The 22425-nt window shown below is 36.6% G+C and overlaps 1 protein-coding gene across 3 annotated transcripts in view; it reads right to left on the bottom strand.

Moving 5' to 3' along the window:
- ZFPM2 (zinc finger protein, FOG family member 2) overlaps positions 1–22425 on the bottom strand; it is a 310759-nt gene that overhangs the window by 156965 nt on the left and 131369 nt on the right. For all 3 annotated transcript variants that reach the window (XM_027891295.1, XM_027891297.1, XM_027891296.1), the window contains one exon: positions 3983–4101. In XM_027891295.1, coding sequence (XP_027747096.1) covers positions 3983–4101 — 119 coding nt within the window. The remainder of the gene's footprint in view (positions 1–3982; positions 4102–22425) is intronic.

The raw sequence follows: 22425 nt of genomic DNA, 5'->3' as shown, positions 1-22425 counted from the left end.
TCTGCCAGGGGAGGTTTAGGTTAGATGTTAGGAAGAAATTCTTTACAGAGAGGGTAATCAGGCATTGGAACGGCCTACCCAGAGAGGTGGTGGATTCACCATCCCTGGAGGTTTTTAAGCAGAGATTGGATGTGGCCCTTAGTGCCATGATATAGTAATTGGAGTTGGATCAGGGGTTGGACTTGATGATCTTGGAGGTCTTTTCCAACCCAATCTATTCTATGATTCTATGATTCTATGAAATTTAATAAAAGTATCTAAATAGATATCTATAAATATTTAGTAATGATCTAAGAAGTTCTTAAGGTCAGATTGAAATAAAATAAAATAAAAATTAAATGCCTAGAGAAGTTTCAAGATCTGAGACTCATTTGTTAAAACCAACATTCTTAAGATTTCTGGTGGTTGCATACAAATTGTTTCATCAACAGTAACAGTAATGCATGGCATACACTATTACATAACGTAATTATGTGTAATTCATGAGTACTGGCTAAACTCCTGGATGAGAAAAATTAGGAACTTTAATAGTCACTGAGCTATTTCAAGTCTACTATTAGAATCTGAGTATTCTTCAGTCCTAATATGAGGCTTGCACTACCATATCTCCTGACAGTGCTGGAACTGAAGTCAAATACTGCTATTCCTTTTACCATTGTGAACAGCATTTAAATAATTTTTGTTCGAGGAACCCAACCTTCCAGTACTCTGAGATGTATACTGCTAATGTACTTCAAGATAGAAACTTGAAAGATCTAAAAAGTAATTGACATCTGGCACAGTGACTCAATTAAATACCGGGCTGAATTAATTAACTTGCTCTGTCTCCTGAGCCAACAGCAGTAAGACTGCATTCAGCAACACAGCATTGCTTGAAACAAGAAATACTTCGACAGAACATTGCATGTACAGGCTGTATTCAGTGCAGAGTGCAAGGGTAGTAAGTAAGCTGTAACTGTTAGTTAGGTAATGAATCCTGTGGGGCAGCATCACATTGTTAACACCAAATAGTAAAGCCAGGTAAGGTACTTGTAGTCAGCCACAAACATATTTCCCAATAAAGACCGCAGCTGAAAAATTATGGTATTTACTCGCCTGAGGGTCCCTGAATTTTTCTTTTCTTTTCTCTCTATACCGAAAATCCACATTAGAGCTCTTTTCCAAAAATTATTTGATGTTTACAGCAGTGAAATATTTGAAGTTCTCATTCAGAAAAGAACTAAACCTGCTGTCAGCTGCTCATGAAAGCTTGATTGAATTTTAGGGACGAGAGGGTTTACCCAAATGAGCTTTCCAAAACATATATAAATAATCTATGTAAAGAATTGCAACTCCCCTTATGAACAACAGAGAACATGTACAATAGGGAGATAAGTAATCAAATATAAAAAAAAAAAATAAATCTTAATCATTTCAAGGAAAAAAAAAGATACAACCAAAAATATGTAGAAGCTGGTGCTGAGATTTTGTTGCTTTAACAGTACATTGAAGTTGATCAAAAGGTTTACATTTCTTCACACAGCATTCTAAAGTAACAAATGTAGGATTACAGGAAACATCTGATATTTGAGAAAAAGAAACAATACTTAGAATCACAGAATAATTCAGGTTGGAAGGGACCTCTGGAGGTCATCCAGTCCAAACTCCCGCTCAAAGCAGGGCAAACTTCAAAGTCAGATCCAACTTCGAAGTTAAATCAGATTGCTCACAATGATATCCTGTTCAGTTTTGGCTTTTTCAAAGGATGGATTGGCTCAGAGGACAAAACAATATTTCTGAGGATGAAACTCCTGTTACAGGAACCTTTTCAGATTTCCAAATGTATTTATGTTTGTAGGTAAAAGTAAAATCTTTCAAGTGTTAGCAAAAATAGAGTTTATGGGTTTTAATTTGATAAGAAACAAATTATCCTTCCAGCTTAAAGAAAGTTTAGAGGAAAAAAGTCCTTAAGATTTTCATCCCACATCTCTCTGAACTACTCTGAGAAAGCTATTCCATCCCATTACAATCACCAAATTGTCAGTTCTGTTCACTGCCTTATTACCAGTTTGTTAAGACCCAAATATCTTAGCGAAATGTTTTTGATACGGTAAAAGTGACAAATTTACAAAGTAATAACAGACCTTAATATATGCCTGTGCTACCAAAGGGGAAGCAAGCTCTTCCTGTAAGTGTTGTAGTTGCTTCATGTCTCCATCAAACAACAAAAGTGAAACATGTTTGACAGCTGACGTTGTAAATTAATCCTAAGAATATCTGATAATGATTAATTTTGTAGTAAAGAGTCTATCAATGTCATCTCATATACTTAAACATTATCTTCATATCGTAAATACCTGAGGAAGTGGTACAAGCGGACAGGGAAATAGGGACCACATCAAACTAGCAATTCTCCTAAGGTATGGATTGTGCACTGACTTTAAACTACAACAGGACTAAGGTTTTGGTTACATGAAAGTTGATGAAAGTAGTAATAGAGGAGTTTAGAAAATTATTTGAATTACAGGTGTTTATCAGAAATAAAAATTAAATGGATGGAGAAAATGGACACAAGTATTCAAATCTTCCAGTTTCTCCTTTCTAACAATAAGGCATTTTGACTGTGCAGTACTTTTGAAAATCTGTTCTTTATTCAGGTGCCTGAATGGGAAATCTGATCTGGGTTGGGAATACTGAACTCTAGGAAACTTAGACAAAGTTTCCATCCCACTTTCTGTAACATTTCTTAGCACCTTTTGATCAAGAAATTATGCTAAAGAGTGCAAAATATTAAGATTTTAAATGGCTACTATGTACTTGGATTAATGTTTCACTCAAATTTTAATATGCACATTTACAGAAAGTAGCACATATCCTATTCAGCAAGCCCTTAGAAAGAGAACTCTAATATTCAGGCATAGGTTCTACATAGAGGAGCTAAAGACTATCAGTTTCCCCACTTTTCTCCCATGTCCATATAACCCCTTTCTTACACTGTCCCAGATGATTCATGAGCAACTCAGTGTCCCTCACTCTCTTCAGGTCCTCCAAGGGCAGGACAATACCTAGTGTTGGTGAATGCTGGGAAGCTCAGCTTCTCCATTTACAGCACCGATTTATGTACCCCAAATATATGTAATCCCCTTCTGTGAAAACAGTTCCACAGGTCATTATGCTAAATACATTCAATGCAAAGTCTGTAAGAGCAAACAGTGATCAAGCTGTAGATAATGGTTCTTCAGAAGTATCCCACAGGGCAATGCAATGCATGCTCCAAGATTGTTTAAATCCTTCTCCTAGAGATATTAGTTGCTTCCTTCCTGATATTCTCAGAAAATTAATCTGAACTATACACAAATAATTTTGAACCTCAGACTTAAAACCAATACAAACAAAGAAGAAATGAAGACCTAGGAATGATATGATTTTCTTTGCACTGAACTGAGGCCAGGAAAGCATTACTTTTAAGTAATATGGTTCACATACTTTCTGCAATCAGAAGAAAAGACAAGACAAATACAGAATATGACAGGTGTCTTTTGATGCCTTTCAAAAAATGTTAATTTGATGGAAGATTTTTCTATATTTAGTTACATTAACAGTACGGTAAATTTAATTAATTTTATCTTAAAATAAAGTAGTAATTTATTTTTATGTAATTTGTTAGTATAAACCAGGTATTCAACAATTAATGCTATAAAAAATTAAAATCCACTAAAAAAATCAGATATTACTACTGAAACACAACAGCTTGGTTCAGCAAACAAGGAAGTGACATTTCCCTCCTGTAAAATAACAAGTTAAATACTATTAACCTGTGCTCCAAATAACTTCACATGGATGGTTGCCATAGATGAACTAATTGGAAAAGAGCCAAATACCACTGTCCATTAAAGCTAACAATGCCTGTTTTCAAATGCTCCGCCTGAGTAGCAATTCAGGCTATTCCCTAAAGAACAACACACAATATAACAAAGCGAACTGTCTCAGAGCATCTACATACCAAGGTGTTATTATTCAGATCCATCTTGCCAGCAAAAGGCCCCCACGTTGTTCCAACCGGAAGCTGCTGCCGGCTCTGAATCTTTCGCTCCCCGTCTTTCTGGACCACCTCCAACTCTCCTGCAAACAAAGAAAACAAGCAGTGTTGAGAGTACTTTCACTCATGCCTTGACAACAACCACCTCTGCCTTTGTGTTGGTTTTAGACGCACAATGTTCTGAGGACCAATATAATGAGAATTAATTATGCTTGTCTGAAAAACAACTGATCTTGTCATCCTGCAAGAGAAAAACAAACCTTTTTCCCTTATAATTCTATTCAAATTCGGTTTAGAAAATCACGTTCCTTTCTTGCATCTTTTCACACACATTAGAGTCTGAAAACAATTTTTTTCAGAATAGCCATTTCATAAAAGTTCTTAAGAAGTGCTGAGGAGGGGGGGAGATGATAGCTGAAAGGAGGGAGTGCAGTAGCAGCCACACCTGGTGTATTAACCTTGCTGATGCATTTTGCTGCATGAGATCACATTTTGAAGCATGCAGCTACTAAAAATTTGAGAGACACACCATATAGCGATATAAATCCACAATATCTCTGAGATACTATTAAAAACATTTACTACAATTACAAACAGGAATTTCAACTGAGTGAGGTTTGACAGGAAGTAACATTTCAGAATTAGATCAAAAATACTTTTAATTGTTAGCTTAAAGTTACAACACAAAATATGTAAAAGCAATAGGGAGGTTGTATAATGATTTTTAGTGTATACTACCTTGATTTTTTATCTTTAAAAACAAATTTTATTTCTGAAAATAAGATCTTAAAAATTAACACTTAAAAGTGAATTTGTTTCTTTAGCTCACCTTAACTTTTCTGTATTTTCCAGTAAAGAGAAAGAATAATACGCAATTGATCATTCTCATGGAGGGAAAAATAAAATTCAGTCACCACCTTTTTCCCCCATATTTTTTTCACTTCATTTCAAGATCGAAAAAATAGTCTGGACAACCCTTCTTTGAAAGCAGTCTCTTCACTAAGCTTATTTTTCTATGAACAAGTGTTTCAATAAAAAATATAGCAACAGTTATATTTATATACATAATTTCTAATTATTTTCTAAAACGGTTATAATAAATTCTGGTTTCAGACTTTCAGAGGGATAGAACGGAACAAGGAGAGCCTTATCTGTGCTTTTCTTGTTAGATGTTTAACTGCATTTTTCCATGTTCTTGCACTTCCAAGCTTTGCCCTTCCTGAAGGTAGGCAAAAAATCTGTTGTTCTAATGAACAGCAGAGCTCACCGTGATTCTGCTGTACCCATGATTTCTTAGGACATATTTTCCACGACTGCTAAAGCCCCTTCCTCTCTTTCCATACCAAACAGATGAAACAGTGTTTCCTGTCTTTTGCATCATCACGTCTCAAAAACTCTACCCCAAATCAGGATGGTGGTTTTCCACAAACAGAGTAAAGTCCAACTGTGTAAGGAGTCAACTCGTCACAGATTTAAAACTGGTGGTTGTTGTGAAATGAACCTTGGTCCGCAGGAAGTGAGTAACTCCTGGCTCACAGGCAGCCTTCACAGACTTCCCCAAGCTAACCATTCCCATAGATGCCTGGATTTACATACAGTTAGGCTGCAAAGCTTTTCCTTGTCCACAGGGGTTAATCTTGACGGTTTTCCAAAGAGATGACTTGGCTTCAGCTTCAACTTTCAAGCACAGAAATCTAAATTTCACCTCTGAGTGTTGCAGATTACAAAACTACTCGACGTAAAATTGTGCATCAGATCCTTCCTGCAAACTGGAACAAATCTAGGAAATAGAGCTGTATTGGTTTACAAAAGCTTCTATGTATGTGGGTGAGTCCGCATCATGACAGTGCTATGACATTTTAAAAGGCAGTATGTGAGCAGGAAAGCTTATGGATTAATTATATCTAATTTACACATGATATATATGCATCCAAACAAAAAAAAAAAAAAACCAAAAACAAAAACGCATAAATGCATTTTTTCCTTCTCACAGTCACATTGTTAAAAACTATATTAACTTAAAAAAAACTCTTTATATGTTAATTATGGAAGAGAGAAATTCCAAGGTAACGTGTTTATCACTTAGCCATACTGCAGCATTTTCTCTCTTCATAGAGATGAAAACTGCAGCATTTGCTTGCTTTCACACACTAAAAAACAGCCATGTCTATGGACATGTCACATTTAACTGATACCAGAGGAATCATGAGAATCTTTGAAAACCCTTTTAAAAAATAATTCAGCCTCCCTTTCTGCCACTGACATTTCTCATTTGAAAAGAGTTCAGACACAGTCAAACAGTGACTCCTTATCTGTACCTGTGGATTTACAAGCAGGTCTGTCTTTTAATGGATTAAGAACGACAAACTTAGGGCAGATCATCCAGTGATATCCAAAAACCTACCGAAGTTTTAAGGTACACATCATTACACATTATATTTTAAATAAGATTAATAATATGAATCTTATACCTAATAAATAGTTCAAGTTTGAGACAAAAACAAGATCAAAAAACAAGATTTTTTTCCCAAGCATGTAATATTTCCCTTCAGTTGATAATTAAATAAGCTAATATGGATTCTTTCTCTCTTTCATTCTCTTTTTTTACAGTTCCAAGCAGTAGTTTGGGCAATACATTTCAATATATATGAATACTTTGAATGTACTACAGATGGGATAAATAATGGCCAGTCTCTTCGCGAACGAAGAACCGGGGAAGGTCTTTCCACCTTCCAGCCTGCGCATTGGATTTTTTAGGTGAGACACAGTGTGCGCGGAACTGAGCTCACCCTTTAATCCTGAGGTTCATCTGCCGGGGCCAAGCATGCTTGGACAGTGGCAGCGAGGTCCTCAGGACGTAGATGGATTGCCTTACAGGGCTAACGAGCTCCATCTGCCCGGGGAGTGTCCCTGACCGGGAATCGAACCCAGATCTCAGCGTTGACAACGCTGTGGTTTAGCCACTGCACCACATCATGCTGAATTGTACTGAAACTTGTGTTTTCCCATCCACTTAGAACACTATGACAGAGTAGTAGATTACAGACATGGTAACAACAGTTCCCCCAAAAGGCATTTCTCTCTTGTCACCATGACCAGCAGCCATTTTAATGCTATGGATGAATGTCAGCATTTGGAAGAATAATCTGCTCTCATGTTTTGGCAAAACCAGGCAAGTTGGCTATGCTTGTACAAGGTTCAGCAATTATATTTGATCTTTGGCAAAGGTTTTTTTTTTTTCCTCCCACTGAACATCTTTTTTTCTTTAGAGTTAAAAAATAACACAGCCTGCAACTTTTCTGCATTCATTTACAACATTTTTCTCCTCTGAAATTTCCTACTTGGTGAATGGTATCAAAACTGTGGCACAGAGGGGGGCAGTCTCCCACTGATGTAATTGGGGCTGTCCCCTACTCACCACTGACTTCTCACAAGGATTAAGTGGTTTAAGTGCCATACCTGTGGTATCAAGCAATGTGTGACTTCAAGGGCATTTGCTGGAAGAAAAGAGAATCTCACCCTGTGACTGTTAATTGAAAGGGTTTGAAAAATGTGTTAGCAAAACAAGATTTTCCCCTTCAGCCTCAGAAGTTCAGATGCAAGTCTGAAGTGCTCTCTGCAGCTACCATCCCTGCACAACTGCTCAGGATCTTAAGAGATTACATCAGGAGAAGGAAGAGGATCTGAGGCTTCATTGCTGTATCACCACTTGCAGTAAGAAGTGTAAAGACTCAGCTGGTACTGACTCTTTACATATGCTTGTCCATGGAGATTCTAACTTGTGGGCAGGAAAAGGAAAGAAAGGATGAAAAACCGTTGCAGCTTCCTTTAATCCACGCTCCAGCCAAAAGGAAGCAGAAGATTCTGTGCCAAACACTATTAGGTGTTTCTAGTAGTCAGCAATTGCAACACACCACCTCAGTACCAAACATAATGTTCCTTCATGTAAGAGCAAATTATAATAGAATTCATTCACACCCCTGGAAAAAATATGTGATATACTCATCATTCCCATGGCAAAGTAGAAAAGCAGTTTTATTTTACTGTTTTCATCCTAGACTTGTCAGCTCTCTGATTAAAAAGGACAGCAAGAAGTATAACAGAAGCAGCACTAAGAAATATTAGTAGAGAGGAAGTGATGCTCTGCTTTCAGTTTTTGCAAGTTAGGTAAAATAATTAGTTAAAAAGACATTCTATTTAGTGATATTTACTTGTCCTTTCCTGGCTATAGACAAAGCATTTTTTTTCCAGCTTGTTCTTCAGGAACACACTTATTTCCAGCATGCTGAGTAAGTTTATACAAAATATTTGAGACACATTGTATGGGCTAATCAATTTTGGTAAAAGATAATGCTGTTAGTGCTGTGGGCTGTTTCTCTTATCTTGTTGATGTAGCATACTTTTAAAGTCTGTGATTACTCAAAGACTTATGATAGCTGCACAGTAAAAGAAGCCTCAAGTCATGACTCACTAGTACAGCTACAAAACATCCCATGGCTTTTAAGATATTAGGCCACCTTGGTGGATGGAAAAACAGAATGAAAGGACTCAATTTACGATTCTTTTCATACATATACTATTGTTTCAGGGATGCCACATAGGGCTTTCATAAAACAGAAAGTAGAGAAGTCAGTTTAGCTTTGTATTGTTTTACATCATAATCAGGATAATTTTTAAAAAATCCTCCACAAAACATATAGTACATACAGGAACTCAAAACCAGCTTTTGGACCTTAACATGATTTGACAGTAGTTTGAATACCAGAAGAATTAAACTATACATAATATTTCTGGAACAAAATAACACTGGCTTTGATCCATCTACCCACATTCTGGAGTAAGAAAAAAAGGAGTGTATATCTGAAGGTGAATAATGAATAGTGTTTTGTGGGAGAAAAATAGAACAACTTCATTCAGAAAGAGCTGTATCCAGATTTATACACGTCTAACATTTCTAAGAAAGGCGCTGATAGCTTTGGCAGTAGGGTTTGTTTTGTTGTTGTTGTTTTGGTTTGTATTTGTTTTTTTTTTTTTTAAATCAGGAACAGCTTTCTAAGTGGAGTCAGTTAAAAACAATGAGTAAGCTCTTCCTCTGTTATAATTAGAGACTGGTTATTTGACATCATGGGGCTCTACCAATTTCCACTAGCAAATGGCTCCTTCTTTGCATATTTCAAGTCCACAGCCACCTGGCTCTCTAATGAGTATTTTTGCATGGCACAGAAATCGTATATGTTGTGGTTTCAAACAAGGACTGCTCTGAAGCCACTGAGCAAGTTAAAAACACTCTTAGAAGTTCTTATGCACCATCCAGCCCAAGATCTGCCTGCCATCCTGTAAGCACAGGAAGAATCTGCAATTAATATTTGCCCGGTGATTGCCTCCATTATAACGAACAAATACATACACATTTGCACACAGCAGTTCACTGATAGCAGAGAACTATCCCATTTCCACTTCTATGATTCTTAACAAGGTGGTTCCAATATTCAGTGCTCATACACTTGCTTTGCAGACATAAACTTCATTATTGAGATACTTTCTCTAAATTCTCCTCCCTCAATTTTCAAGTCTCTGAGACATAACACATACTAAACTACAATTTTGAACATAAACTTGAAATACGACATTCTCTATTCAAGTACTCCAGTCAAACCCTGATAAATCAGGCTGGCCATGCAGTGATCTTATCCTTTCTGACTCTTTAATAAATCGAACCTTGTAAGTTCACGCTGTTGGAAGTTGTCACTAAATGAAATTGTGACCTTATCCGATGTGTGAACTTATCCTGCTGACAACTACATTTATTGTACGGATAAGCATAGGGGGAAAAAAGAGGCTTTTGGTAATTGTGATCTTACCCATATGCAACTCTAACAGATGAGATCTTTTTGATGTTCCATTAATGATTTGTCTATGATGAGCCACTACTCAGAAAAAAAATAAACGTTCTTCATAGGTAAGTGGTCGGGGCGACTGGTAAGCATATGAACAGTGCACAAAGAGGAGTGGCTGACTTCAGTGAATGAGAAGCTATTAGCTTAACACAAAGAGCTTTGAATTAGCTGGTAATTGCACTGGAAAAGATAACATAATGGAAGTGGCAAAACAGCAACATTCCCTTTCCACGGGACTCATTCAGTAGTCCAAAACCCTGAAACAAGTAACTGTGAGTCTGAGGTAGTAACTCAAAATATGCTATGCTATGGCATTTCATGATGAATGAATGAATGAATGAATGAATGAATGAATGAATGAATGAATGAATACTGCATCCTCTTCCAGCACTGACTGGATGCTTGCTACTGCTATTGTGGAAGAATGTTGCGCATCAGACAATTCACAGAATCATAGAATAGTTTGGGTTGGAAAGGACCTTTAAAGGACATCTAGTCCAACCTCCGTGCACTGAACAGGGACATCTTCAACAGATTCAGGACTGAAAGCTGAGAAAAAAGCTCTGGAGTGGAGTCACCCTGGAGGGAGGGTCTGCTGCCACTGAGGTAGTGGAGGGCTTCTGAATGCAGCAGCTTTTTTTCTTTCTCTGAAGCTTTTGCCATCCACTAGCAACTCCTTCCCCTAACCCTGATCCTCCCTGTATTCCTCCCATTTAAGGAGTAGGTTAACCAAACCTCTTAGCCATGACAGAAGCAGACACAAGGATAGCCCACAGGTACTTATGGCTCTAACCCACCGCTCTCCTTTGCCTATGCTTAGAAGCAGGTCTAGATAGCAAACACCATGAGCAGAAGCTGCCACATGCTGATTCATTCCTAACCAAGCTGCCTAATGTTGCCCCATCTTGACAATGCTCCCACAGGGCAGCTATGCACTCTAGGTAAGGATGACAAATGAAAAGGCTTCTCCGTTTTCTGTAACAAAAAATCTTGCTGCTCCCAACCTTTCTTTAGAGCTGTGAAAGTAAGAAGCAGAGTTTCTTTATCTCTCCTACCTGCTGCTAGTACTGCAAATGGCAGAGAGTGAAGGTGCTATCCTTATCTGCAACAGCACTGTCCTACATTGGGCAATAAAGGGAAGGAAAAAGTATTGTCAAAGTGAGAAAAGGGAGAGGTTAGGCAAAGATCTTCAGAGAGAAAAAGACCACAAAAGTATGAGAGGAGGAAATAAATTTAGAAAACAAGACAAGAGAGGGGGAGCCTAGGGAAAGAACCATTTGAAGACCCAAGTTGGGTCTGATCAGGGCACAAAGACAGAGCCTATAAAAATAGGATCAGAATGAGAGAAATGATACAAATATCCAAGTCTGAAACATGAAAGAAGTACATGAATTCACATTTAGAAACAGAATGCAAACACTATTATTCCTTTTTAGCCTAGGCCTTTGAGTTGTTACAGTATTTAATTCATAAGCTAAATCACTAAAATAAAACATACTTACTCTAATACATCTTTGCACAGCTGCATTCTGGCTTAAACTCTAAAATTAAAGAGAGTCTACACTGCACCCAGTAATGTTATTTCCCCTGACATTTGGTCAAACCCATTCTCTAAGTACCCAGATCACCATGTATGACACAAACTTTTTTGAGAAAAAGTGTCATTACTTGTTATTCAGTTTACACCAGGCTCCAGCCATGACCATCACACTGACATGGCACTCCAGCCTGGTTGATATGACCTGGGGTGTATGTACTTAAGCAGCTCCAAATTTCCAACTGAACTGCAGAGCTAACTTCAGTGATGTGAAGGTACACTGTGTCTTGCAATACAAGCATGATTTTCAGAAGACCATAGTTTCAAAAGAAGTGTGTGCACTGGCATTTCAAATTCAAAAATTCAAATATGTCCTCTATTTGTACTAAGTTGCTCATATAAAATGAATACATAGGGGAAAAAAGTTACATTCTTATAGTGCCTCACACTCCTGTAATCTACAGAATTTAGTAGGAACACAGGATCACATCCAAGACTAGAAAATCATAGACCTATGATGGTGAACATATTCTGCATCAATTTGAAATGACAATGCAACTTCTACATCTAGGGACAGTTGGGAGGGAGGCCAAATAATTGAATAAAAGTTAAGAGTACATAAACTGAGTAGCTACTAAAGAAATGAAAATGACAAATTAAATAATAATTTTTCATTAAGTATGTCATCAAAATTATTTTTAAGGCTTAAGCTGAACTATTACAAAAAGTACTGTTTTTTCTTGAAAGTCAGAAAGGAAGAAGTACCTAATGAACACTGCTGCTACAGTTTGATTGGCTTTTTGATAGAACAGATTCTTACACAGCTCTGTAGATTCTCCATTATTTGGACTGCTTTGTTGAACTTACAGAAACCTGCTCAAAGAAAAAACCTAAAGAGACAGAAGTAAAAGGACAAGGATATTTACTCAAGATACCTTAAGCAATGCCGAAGGTTTGTTCACTTGCTTCACAGTCAAGTTACATATAATATGAAAAACACTGTATTTATATCATCATCTAGTCTGCAGACAGAGGCAAAATAAACACAGCCATCATGGCAAAATCTTGATCCTGCAATGAAATTAAAGGAAATATTTTCAGGGCTACTCACCACAAGAACAACTTACACTTCTGTTTTCAAAGTCTTATTCTCATACAAGAAGACAAAAAAAATTATTTCTTTTTCCTCAATAATTTTCCATCTCCACCTTGGGATACACAGCTCAAGAGGGTTTTTTACTCCCTGTATGTATTGAGATAAACCTGGAGTGGAAGTATTTGCAAAAATACAGAAAAAAATCCCCAAAGGCAGCCAGTGTGGCCGAAAAGGCCCCCCTGCAGCTCTCAGTGAGAAAAATACAGTAAACTCCATTTAAACTCACATGGACACTCCATACTGGCAAAAATGATTCCCAATTATATTATAACACAGCACAGGCCCAGTGGGTTGAGCAGGTTCTTTATCCCAGCTACATGTAGCTTGCACAGCTTTGCTCCCTCTCTCTCCATCACAAATACACAGGATACAGAAATGCCAGACTTGGCAAGAGCAGGCTGATGATATTACTGAAGAGAGTTTACTTGATAAGATCATCATCTGGTTTTGGACTCTTGGGTATGCTCCCTTCCTCAGCAGAGGAACAGTAGCCCCTGATAAATGTCCCTTTGTGTGCAGATTCTCCCCCCGATACATGCAAAGACATTTCAGTCCTGTCTGGTTTTTTGTTGCTTCATATAGCTCATATACAGTTAGAAGTATACGGATCATTGTATATAATGCAATAGAAAGAGGGCATAATTGAAAATACAGCTTATGCAACTCAGATTTCTGAGAGAGATGCTATTCTGCAGGGGAGAAAAAGAAACATTTCACTATCATCTACACCAATCTTTCCCTAAGACTTTTTGGAATCCTTTTAGCTGAAAGATGTTGACATTTTATCTTTTACAATATTGTTTGCAAAACTGTGATATTTAAATAAAATATTTAATAGACATTTGCATGTTTATCAATATTGTAGCATTTCTTTTTTGCTTGGAAAAAGTGAAAAATATCAATGTAGCCTGTGATGTTATTGAATGCAAAAAGCTCCTAAAGTTAACTTAATATGAAGACTGCTGTATTAATATTGACATAATGAAATATATTACACGAAAAAAATGTTTTGAAAATTATTCTTTTTAACTCTAAAAGCAAGAGCAGTGAGATCATCTGTGACTGTATCTGTGGTGTCTCCTCAGTTTACAGTACTTATGCTTAGAGATAGAAGGATCTATTTTCATCTCTCATTTGTGTAACAGCAGATAAGTTATTTGCTTTCTATTAGATATGCATGCTCAGAGCTATGACACCACCGCTTAGATGCTGATTTCTAGCTAACAGTATGTAAGCCAAACTGTCCAAATGTCTTGCAAAAGAAGCAGATGCTTTAACATGATTTTCCTATTTCCTTTTAATGTTTGCAACAAAACTCTGAAAGAAGGAGACCACCAAGAAAAAGAAAAAATTCTCAATAAATACTCAAATTTATAAATATTTAGTGCGACAATCCAAAAGATCTAGTTGCTGTTGAGGTTAGGTAGGTGAGAAGGAGATTGAGACAAAGAGAGATTGAATGCCATGCTCCACTGCATGCATGCAATACATAGTCACATCCATTATAAATACAATTTATATGAAAAATAACATTATTATAAATAGAGACAAATGTAGTATAACTATAATGTACAATATCAAGATTCAAATTAATAATTTCTATATACTTGCTGGGGATGGCCATGCATAACAGGCACATGGCTCTGCACTGCTCTGGCACTCATGAGTATGTGCTTATCTACATCTTCTATGATCACGTACCAGCAGTGATCAACACAGCTTTTTAAAACTGGCTCAGACAGGAACTGACTGCTGGTTTTGGACATGGACCAGAGTACCCTCACTCATTCCTTCAGTGCCTCAGGCTGGACTATCACCCTGCTTTCACTAGCAGATACATCTTAGCATAGCCAAGACTTCGAAGCTGATATAGAGTGATGGCCACTTATACGGCAGACTTGTAACTTTGAGTGAAATAAAGCCCTGAACAGAGATTGAGCACAAGTCCTATGCACTACCTAAATCCTACTCTGAGGCTTACATAAGACTTAAGTAGAATACTGGCCTTGTGGCAGGCTTCTGTACAGGAATGATCGTAACCTTCTCATGAGTAAATCACAGGGGCATCATGTGTGTAAGGCATATCCCAGATTGTTTTGCCTTACCACCTTCCCTTTTCCAAGTACATGCTTTGAATACACCATTGCTGCTTGGACAGATGCAGTGACTGGGGAGCCTGAGAGCCACGACTGGCACACATTCTGTAGCAATAGCATGTAGGCTGTCTTTCTGCTGTAGAATGACCTCCTGCGTGTGACTCTTCACAGCTTAGACCTTACCCCCGTAAGCAATGACTGAGAACAAGTCCACATACTCTGTGGTCTTACTGGAAATTTCAGCCTAAATAAGAAATCCAGCGCCTCAGAGTAAGCCAGTGCTAGTACCAGGAGCCCTAAGTTTCTCTGACAGTTGCAATCATTGCTTCTGAAAGAAGCAGAAGTAGGAAAGTATCTCTGGCAAAGCACAGTCATTAAACGAGCAGCATCAACAGTGATCAAAATAATTATAATTTAAAATATATCTGGGCTACAGAATTATTTTCTCCTTGAAACATGAAAACTGCCCCTATACTATGATGTTTTAAAAATACTAATGCCATTTTAGAACAGCTTCTTATTATGCCTTATTATCCTGCAATTGTGACTTACTATAAGAATATAAAAAGCATAGCCTATTATTTAGTATCTAGAATTAAAATGGTTAAGCACCTAGGAAATTACCATACTGAAAAAAATGCGGGTTGAAATGTTTACTCCCCTGCTAATAAAATCAGCAGTTTACAAAATTAAATATAATAACATAAAAACTCCCTGAAAAAATCTGTTCCTCTCTTCCTCCCCATTTAAAAAAAAAAATCACATGTATCAATGCAAAGAGAAAATTTCTATTTTAGCTATGACTATTACTTTCAAGTTATCAATTCCTCTCTGATAGGCACACACAATTTGCTGTCAATGAGTCTTGGAGAAGGACAGTTTGACTCTACTAGTGTTATTCCCCATATGGTTTCATGTGACATTAACAAGATACAAAATGCATTAGCTTAAAAGGAATAGAATATTTAGACAAACAAATCCTACTTTTATATAACGAATGTTGCAGTTAGTGGTTTCAAAAATCAAACCTTCCAACGTTAGAAAAAGCTTGAACTTCTATGCAGCCCCCTTAAACCTCTGCATAAAAGCCAGTTTTCTATGCTGGCTCCTGTTCCCTGGACAATGCTTCCTTGTGCAGCTCATCTGCCACTTTTCTCCCCCTCTTGCCTTCTATGGCCTCAGTGTTCCTCCTCAGTGGCAAGTAGCATGCCATATCCAGGCTCCAACGACTGCCTTCAACAATGTCCAGAAGCAAACATCAGAAAAACATGACCAGAAAGGCTCAATATGCTTTCTTACTCACATCTGGTTTCTAGCTTTCTGTCTTCTCCCTACTGATCACAGATTGTCTGCCAGTCAAGCCTAAGATGAAACTAGAAAATTTCAAGTTACAGCAGAAGCAATAAGATCATAATGAAATAGAAGGAAAGTCCATGTTTATTAACCTCATACTGACTTAAAGTGAATAGATGTGAAAGTATTAATAATACTTGAAGAAGAATATTTACATTCATATTATTATTTAAATTCATATTAAACTCCATACACATTTTATATTTTTTCATATTTTGTAAGCAGTTACAAATATGTTAGAACTTTAAATCAGTAAGATAATTTCATGCAAAAAAGAAGGCTCACTTATGTCTGGGTTGTAACATCTTAACTTATACATATCTGAGAATATATTTATAAATAAGCATACACAGCTTACAAAGTCTTCCACTGCACCAAACATGGCCATAATATGTTCAGGTACTTTCTATATGCTTATGCTGTCTTCTCCTTTTGACAACCAAGAGAAAATACTGGAAATTACTTTCTTAAATGAGAGACAGATATTCAAAAGTTAGTACCGAAGAAACTCCTAGAAACAAGTACCTCCAACCTTTGCAAGCTCCCATGTAGTTGTTTCTCATGCATATCACAACACCAGTTCCAAGAAACTCTCAAAAAAACATGCATAGGCATTTAGAGATGGCCAGTCTTGCAGCAAACATTTTAGTTATAATCTTTGAAAGTCCTGGGCTTGGCAAATTAGATCTAAGCCTACCTCCTAAGGGACCTTCAATATCATATATAATCTCTCTGGAAGTAATACTACTTCCTTTCTCTCACCTTTTATTGACCCATCTTTTTAAATAGCAAGCAATCCAGAGAGTGGATTGTAACTGTGTTTGCATGTATAGACAATACATGTAAAAAATATAAACCAGTTAAACAGATAGAGATGATAGATGGATGGATAGATAGATAGATAGATAGATAGATAGATAGATAGATAGATAGATAGATAGATAGACAGATAGATGCATGTATATACACAGATTTTTATTTATCTATAAAGTATAGTATCTAGGAAAAAGGATCTGTGTCAATAGAAACCCACAGCTTCCAGGTGATACTGTAATATACATAGCAAAAAAATAACATATGTTGGCATTCTGAAAGGAATGCCCTTTTCAAATATTCTGCATCTTTTTTTTTTTGTCTCTGGCAATTAGGCTTGCAAGGGGGCTTTGATTATGCTTCTGATACGTACTCCACATCACCTTTTTGGAATAGTTAAACAAAGCTCAGATCGTGTACCCCCTGAATAATATTAAAAGACAGCCAGAGAAAAAGACACGGAGGACTGCTTTCAAATATAGTGCTTCATGTTTGAGGCCTTTGCTCTCATTTGATTTGGAATTTATCTAAATTCAACCATGGCATATTTTTACTCCTGAAATTGTTATAATCAACAAATTTAGGTAGGTGGGAAAATATTTGTTTACATGTTTATCTCTTAGATACACTCAAAGAATAGCAAATGATACCCTTTGAAATGCTGAGTTCAGCTGTTCCAGCTGAGTACAGCTAGAAGACAGAAAACCATTCACTCCCCTCTTACCTGCCACCGAAGCACACACAGAACACCTTTTTAAATTGATTGTCATCTTGATAGAAATATTTAGATCAATTAAAACTATTTCAATTTGAGTGGCAGCCCACTCTTCAGTGCCATTTCAGGGCAAAAAACTATTTTTTCGTTCTTGGATCCCAAGAGTTTTATAATCATGCGTCATTCTTTGACTTTTTTTCAAAATCACCTATTTAGACAAATCCTGACAACTATACACTGGCAGTGAGTGCAATAAAATTACTGCTGTTTCTTCTTGACATGAACAAACGAAATAAAACCTCTAAGAGCAAATCAATGTCTACTCATTTTAATGAGTATAATTGTGGTAGGAAGAAGCAGGCAAATCAATATGAAGACTGTGAGTAGAAGGTTTTGGTTTGTCAGTCGTTTCCAGTAGCTGTTTACATTTTGTACATTCATAGAGTACTTGGAAGAACAAAATAATTCTGTTTGAAAGCTGCAGCACAGACCTCACAATTATCATATCAATAGTACACTTCTGTATCCATAAAGCTCTAAGTATTCTCATGGAGAAAGAGAAGCATCACATCTCACCTGTCCTACACCATGAGAGCTTGGTATAAATAGCGTAGAATTTAAAAGCACTACACAATAAAGATACCAGTGTCTGACAAAACCATTATTTCACTGAGAGGTATGATACTTCCTTCCGAAAGGTAATAAAAAGTAAATTCCACACTGCACTGTACATAAAGAACAGTTAAAATGAAAAATTTGTTGTGTGACATCCCATGTTGTTAACAATATAGGCAGATCAAGATAAGTGGGTGGATTTGGATCATCATCAGAAGACACAAGGCCATATTTGCCAGTCTATTATGTCATGTTTCTTGAATTCATGATCCTAAGAGTGCAATAACTTTTTATGACATGATGGAGAAGTTACATTTTATACATGCTCCAAATACACAGGCAAGATAAATGAATTAAACTCAGAACCATATTGTATTTTTAAAATGCTATTGAGCAGTGTAGCATATGGATAATTCTGAAATTTAAAGCATACAAACCATCATAAAATAGTAATGTAAAGCAAACTGTGATTGCCAGATGATTTACATCAAATTAGCCCCTTCCCTTGTAAACCAAAACAGTAGGAGGATATGAGTAAGAAAATAATGCTAGATATTCTTCATTAAGCCAATGGGGAGCACCAAAATCACATATAATATTTCCGGAATTGATGAATGATTTGAAGTCCTATCTTCTTCCAGAAACAACTCATCCCATTCAGAAGGGTTATAACATTTTAGGAGCAATGTTTATTCACATTTCCCTTCAATCATTCCTATTCAAAACAGAGGTAGATTAAAAAAAAATCTGTAAAGAATAATTTTGAGAGAAAATGGTAGTAAAGTTGTTAGAAAACACCTCAGTTTTATCCAATAATTGTAACTTTTATTACTTGACCAATTATTAGTTCCTTTGTTGTAATTGCATTTATCTTTAGCCACTAAAAATGTATACAATATTGCACATCCAAACCTATGCTTTAACAATATGCTAATTACACAGTTCAGATGATCTGGAAAGAAATCCATTTTGCACTGATGATATAAGGGAGTGACAGTACAATTTACATTAAGAAATGTTTTCTCATTTTTCTCAAAAATTGGTTTGCACTCAGCCGGAGAAATCTAAATTCGACCAACAGGCATCCCTCGCTGCTTCTCCATGGTTACAAAATAACATGACAATCTGAATGACGAAAAAGATGCACATAAGAACGGGTTACAAAAACTCCTCTGGACACAGGTACACAGGCAGTCAATGTTTTCTTTTGTAATCTGATTAAAGAGATGATTATTGTATAGAACAATATTGCAATGCTAGTAGCAGACAATTCTCAGTGACATTACTTCAAATATTTTGAATTAGCTATTCCAATTTGTCTAAATTAGCCCCCAGGGCAGCTGACCAGTTCATATTCCTGACTTTCATGGGAAGAATTCTAACCAGAGAAGCTAATACAAAGGTTCCCCTCCTGCTTAGGGCTTAATTCACATACCTTTCTTCACCCCAAGTTTTACAGTGCTGTGTACCACAGTGTGCTTTCACACATATTTTCCTGCCACGTTAATACCAATCTGTATAGACAGAGCTTGAAAGAGAGTGATCAGTTCATTGTAATTTTTGTTTTAGTGTTCAGTGGATACAGACTGCATTAACTGGGAGATGGCACAGTGCGAATCCTGCTTCTTGGCATACTGCTTTTCATCAGCCGCAGACATAGACGTACATGGAATTGGTGGACTAAAAACAGTCTTAATTTATTCATTTGATTCAGAGATATCTTGTCAGATATAGTACAAAAAAATCTATACCTGTAACTTATCCTCAGACTGATACATTTTATTACATTGTAGATTCATCGGGAAACAGAAAATTATTTTCCTGAGTTTTTTGGACCATGTAACTATACAGACACAGCTGCACCACTGTTGGAATCTAGTCACATTTTATGTAATATTAAAACTGTATCTATGCATAGGAAAAATAAACTAATGCATTGTAATGATGTGCCACAGATAAGACTAGTTAAGAGTTTTCTTAGACACAGAGCATAAAACAGTATGGCATCCAGAAGCACACACCCAGCGTTTTTCAAAATTACCAGCAACAGTGGACAGAACAACAGAAAAAAGATCTATAAGGATGGATAATTCAAGTAAATGATTACAGACTATCACACTAACCACTTTTTATTTAATAAAGGATGTTTATTTAAATAATTTAGAGTCAAAATATTAAACATTTCCATCAGACAAAATCTGACATTTTAGAACATTTGGCATGTGAGAACACCATCTTTAGGCAACCATGTCCAGATTTCTCTTTTTATTATACATTTATTTCTCACAGGGAGGAACAGAACTTGAACACCACATTAAAACAAGCATTATTAGAACACTTAATAATAACTGCAAGGACAGAAGCACATAAGCCTGAGGATAAAATAAATCCATCATAATATAATTCCAAAAAATAAAGATGAGGTTAATGTGAGACCTATGAAAATTAATATCAAGATTTTAATTGACCTCAGCAGGTTTCAAGTAGGCCTTGCATGTTCTACTTGATGGTCCAGTGTAATTTTGTAGTGTTTCTACACCCCATCACCAGTTCACCCCCTCTCAGCAGCTTATGGATTTCTGCAGAAAACTGACGTGTCTGAAATTACTCTGAAGTTACTTCCTTCTTTGCACAAATATGTTTTCAAAGGCGTTTTTGAATATACAAAAGCAAATTTTTAATTTCTGCTCTTCTTTTAAAAAGAGAAAGCCATGAAAAATGTGCAACTCTGCAGTGATTCTCTTTGGAATATGTTAGGGGGATAAATTGTGGACTCTGGGAAAAATATACATAGAGGAAACGAATGGCAATTTAAAACACACCTAAAATTCACTGCACTAGACCATTTCAACCTTTTAAAAAGTAAAATTTTCAAAACTATATTTTACATTTCGGATCACTTGAGTGACTTCTTAACTGCAAAATGTTTGTCCAAATTAAGATTCCATTTTAGCTTTTCAAACAACATTTTCTGGAGGAAAGTGCTTGTGTTTTTTGTGCAGAAAAAGTTGTTGGTTTGTTTTCAGATTTTTCTCCAGGATTTCAGGATTCCAACGGCTTAACAACTACTGACAGCTTAACAGCTCTTTCACTCTTAGTGCGTTCCACAAAACCTGAAAGCCACCCTCTAGAAACAGTGAATTTGATCAGTATTTCAACCTAAACACTTCACCGTTTCAGGCTTCATAGGCAGAAAAACAGTATGATAAATTAGACTCAGTATATCATGTCTCTGTTCAGTTTCCTGGCACTATCTGCTTGAAGCTAAGAGAAGTCATAATCTGCCAGTTGCTGTATCACAGTCCTTTTAATGATACAAAAGTGTGTACAATGAATTAGCTGAGGATAACAACCCATAGTTGTCCTTGTCCACTTGTTCCACTTTTGTTCTTTTTGTTTTTACAGGAGAGAATTGTAAAATGTTTGCAGAAGTTGAAGAGATAATTGAAAAGTTATTTATAACAGTGTGCAATGTTAAAGGTGATGGGAATTCTGTCTTGTGATTCCGGTGTGTGACATCACATACCTGAAAGTCTCCAGTGCCTGCTTTTGCAGGCTTGGCTCTTCTCTTGCACTAGGTCTGTGAAAGAATAAGGGAAAAAGATGAATACCCATCCATGAAAAGGCCACATCCCCTGCATTCAACACCACAATGCTGACACTGCACATGGACATAAAGACAAATAATTACCTGATTCACGTTGTCCAGTTCCAGAAATGTAGGCTGCAGCTGCTGTGATTTTTCTACCTAATACCTCTCCTTTTGGCATTTCTGCTGCGCTATTGGCCCCAAGAGGAAGTATCTCATGTGTTCCATCAAGTAAAATTTCCATTTGGCCTTTTTATGTCATGACTGTGGGACTCTGCACAAGTAATAATATAAAATACCTCTCACCTACAAACAATTTACAATAAAGTGATCAATAATGTATTTCCTGTGATCCACTTTACCATGCAAGAAAGTAGCATTCAGTGTGTGGAAATATTTTAAAAGAAGAAATGACAAAAAATTCCAATCATTATGGCTTTTATATTATTGCTTTCTCTCCTTGTAAACATATGTTTACACTCACAGCAGTTACACCAAGAAAAGACCATTCAGGAGTTCATTTATTCACCTACCAAAAGGCATTGCTAATAACAGAACATTTTCTAGGGTTCTGCCTGAGGGCTCTGGGGTTTAAACTGCTGTGTTGGCCTTTGGTTACCAATGGAGAAATGTTGA

The sequence above is a fragment of the Empidonax traillii genome, unplaced genomic scaffold (genome assembly GCF_003031625.1).
Source record: "Empidonax traillii isolate 1590-97213 ecotype Southwest subspecies unplaced genomic scaffold, ASM303162v1 scaffold318:size782537, whole genome shotgun sequence".
Lineage (NCBI taxonomy): Eukaryota > Metazoa > Chordata > Aves > Passeriformes > Tyrannidae > Empidonax > Empidonax traillii.
The sequence above is the reverse complement of the archived record's forward strand: the minus strand, read 5'-3'. Positions and strand labels throughout refer to the sequence as shown.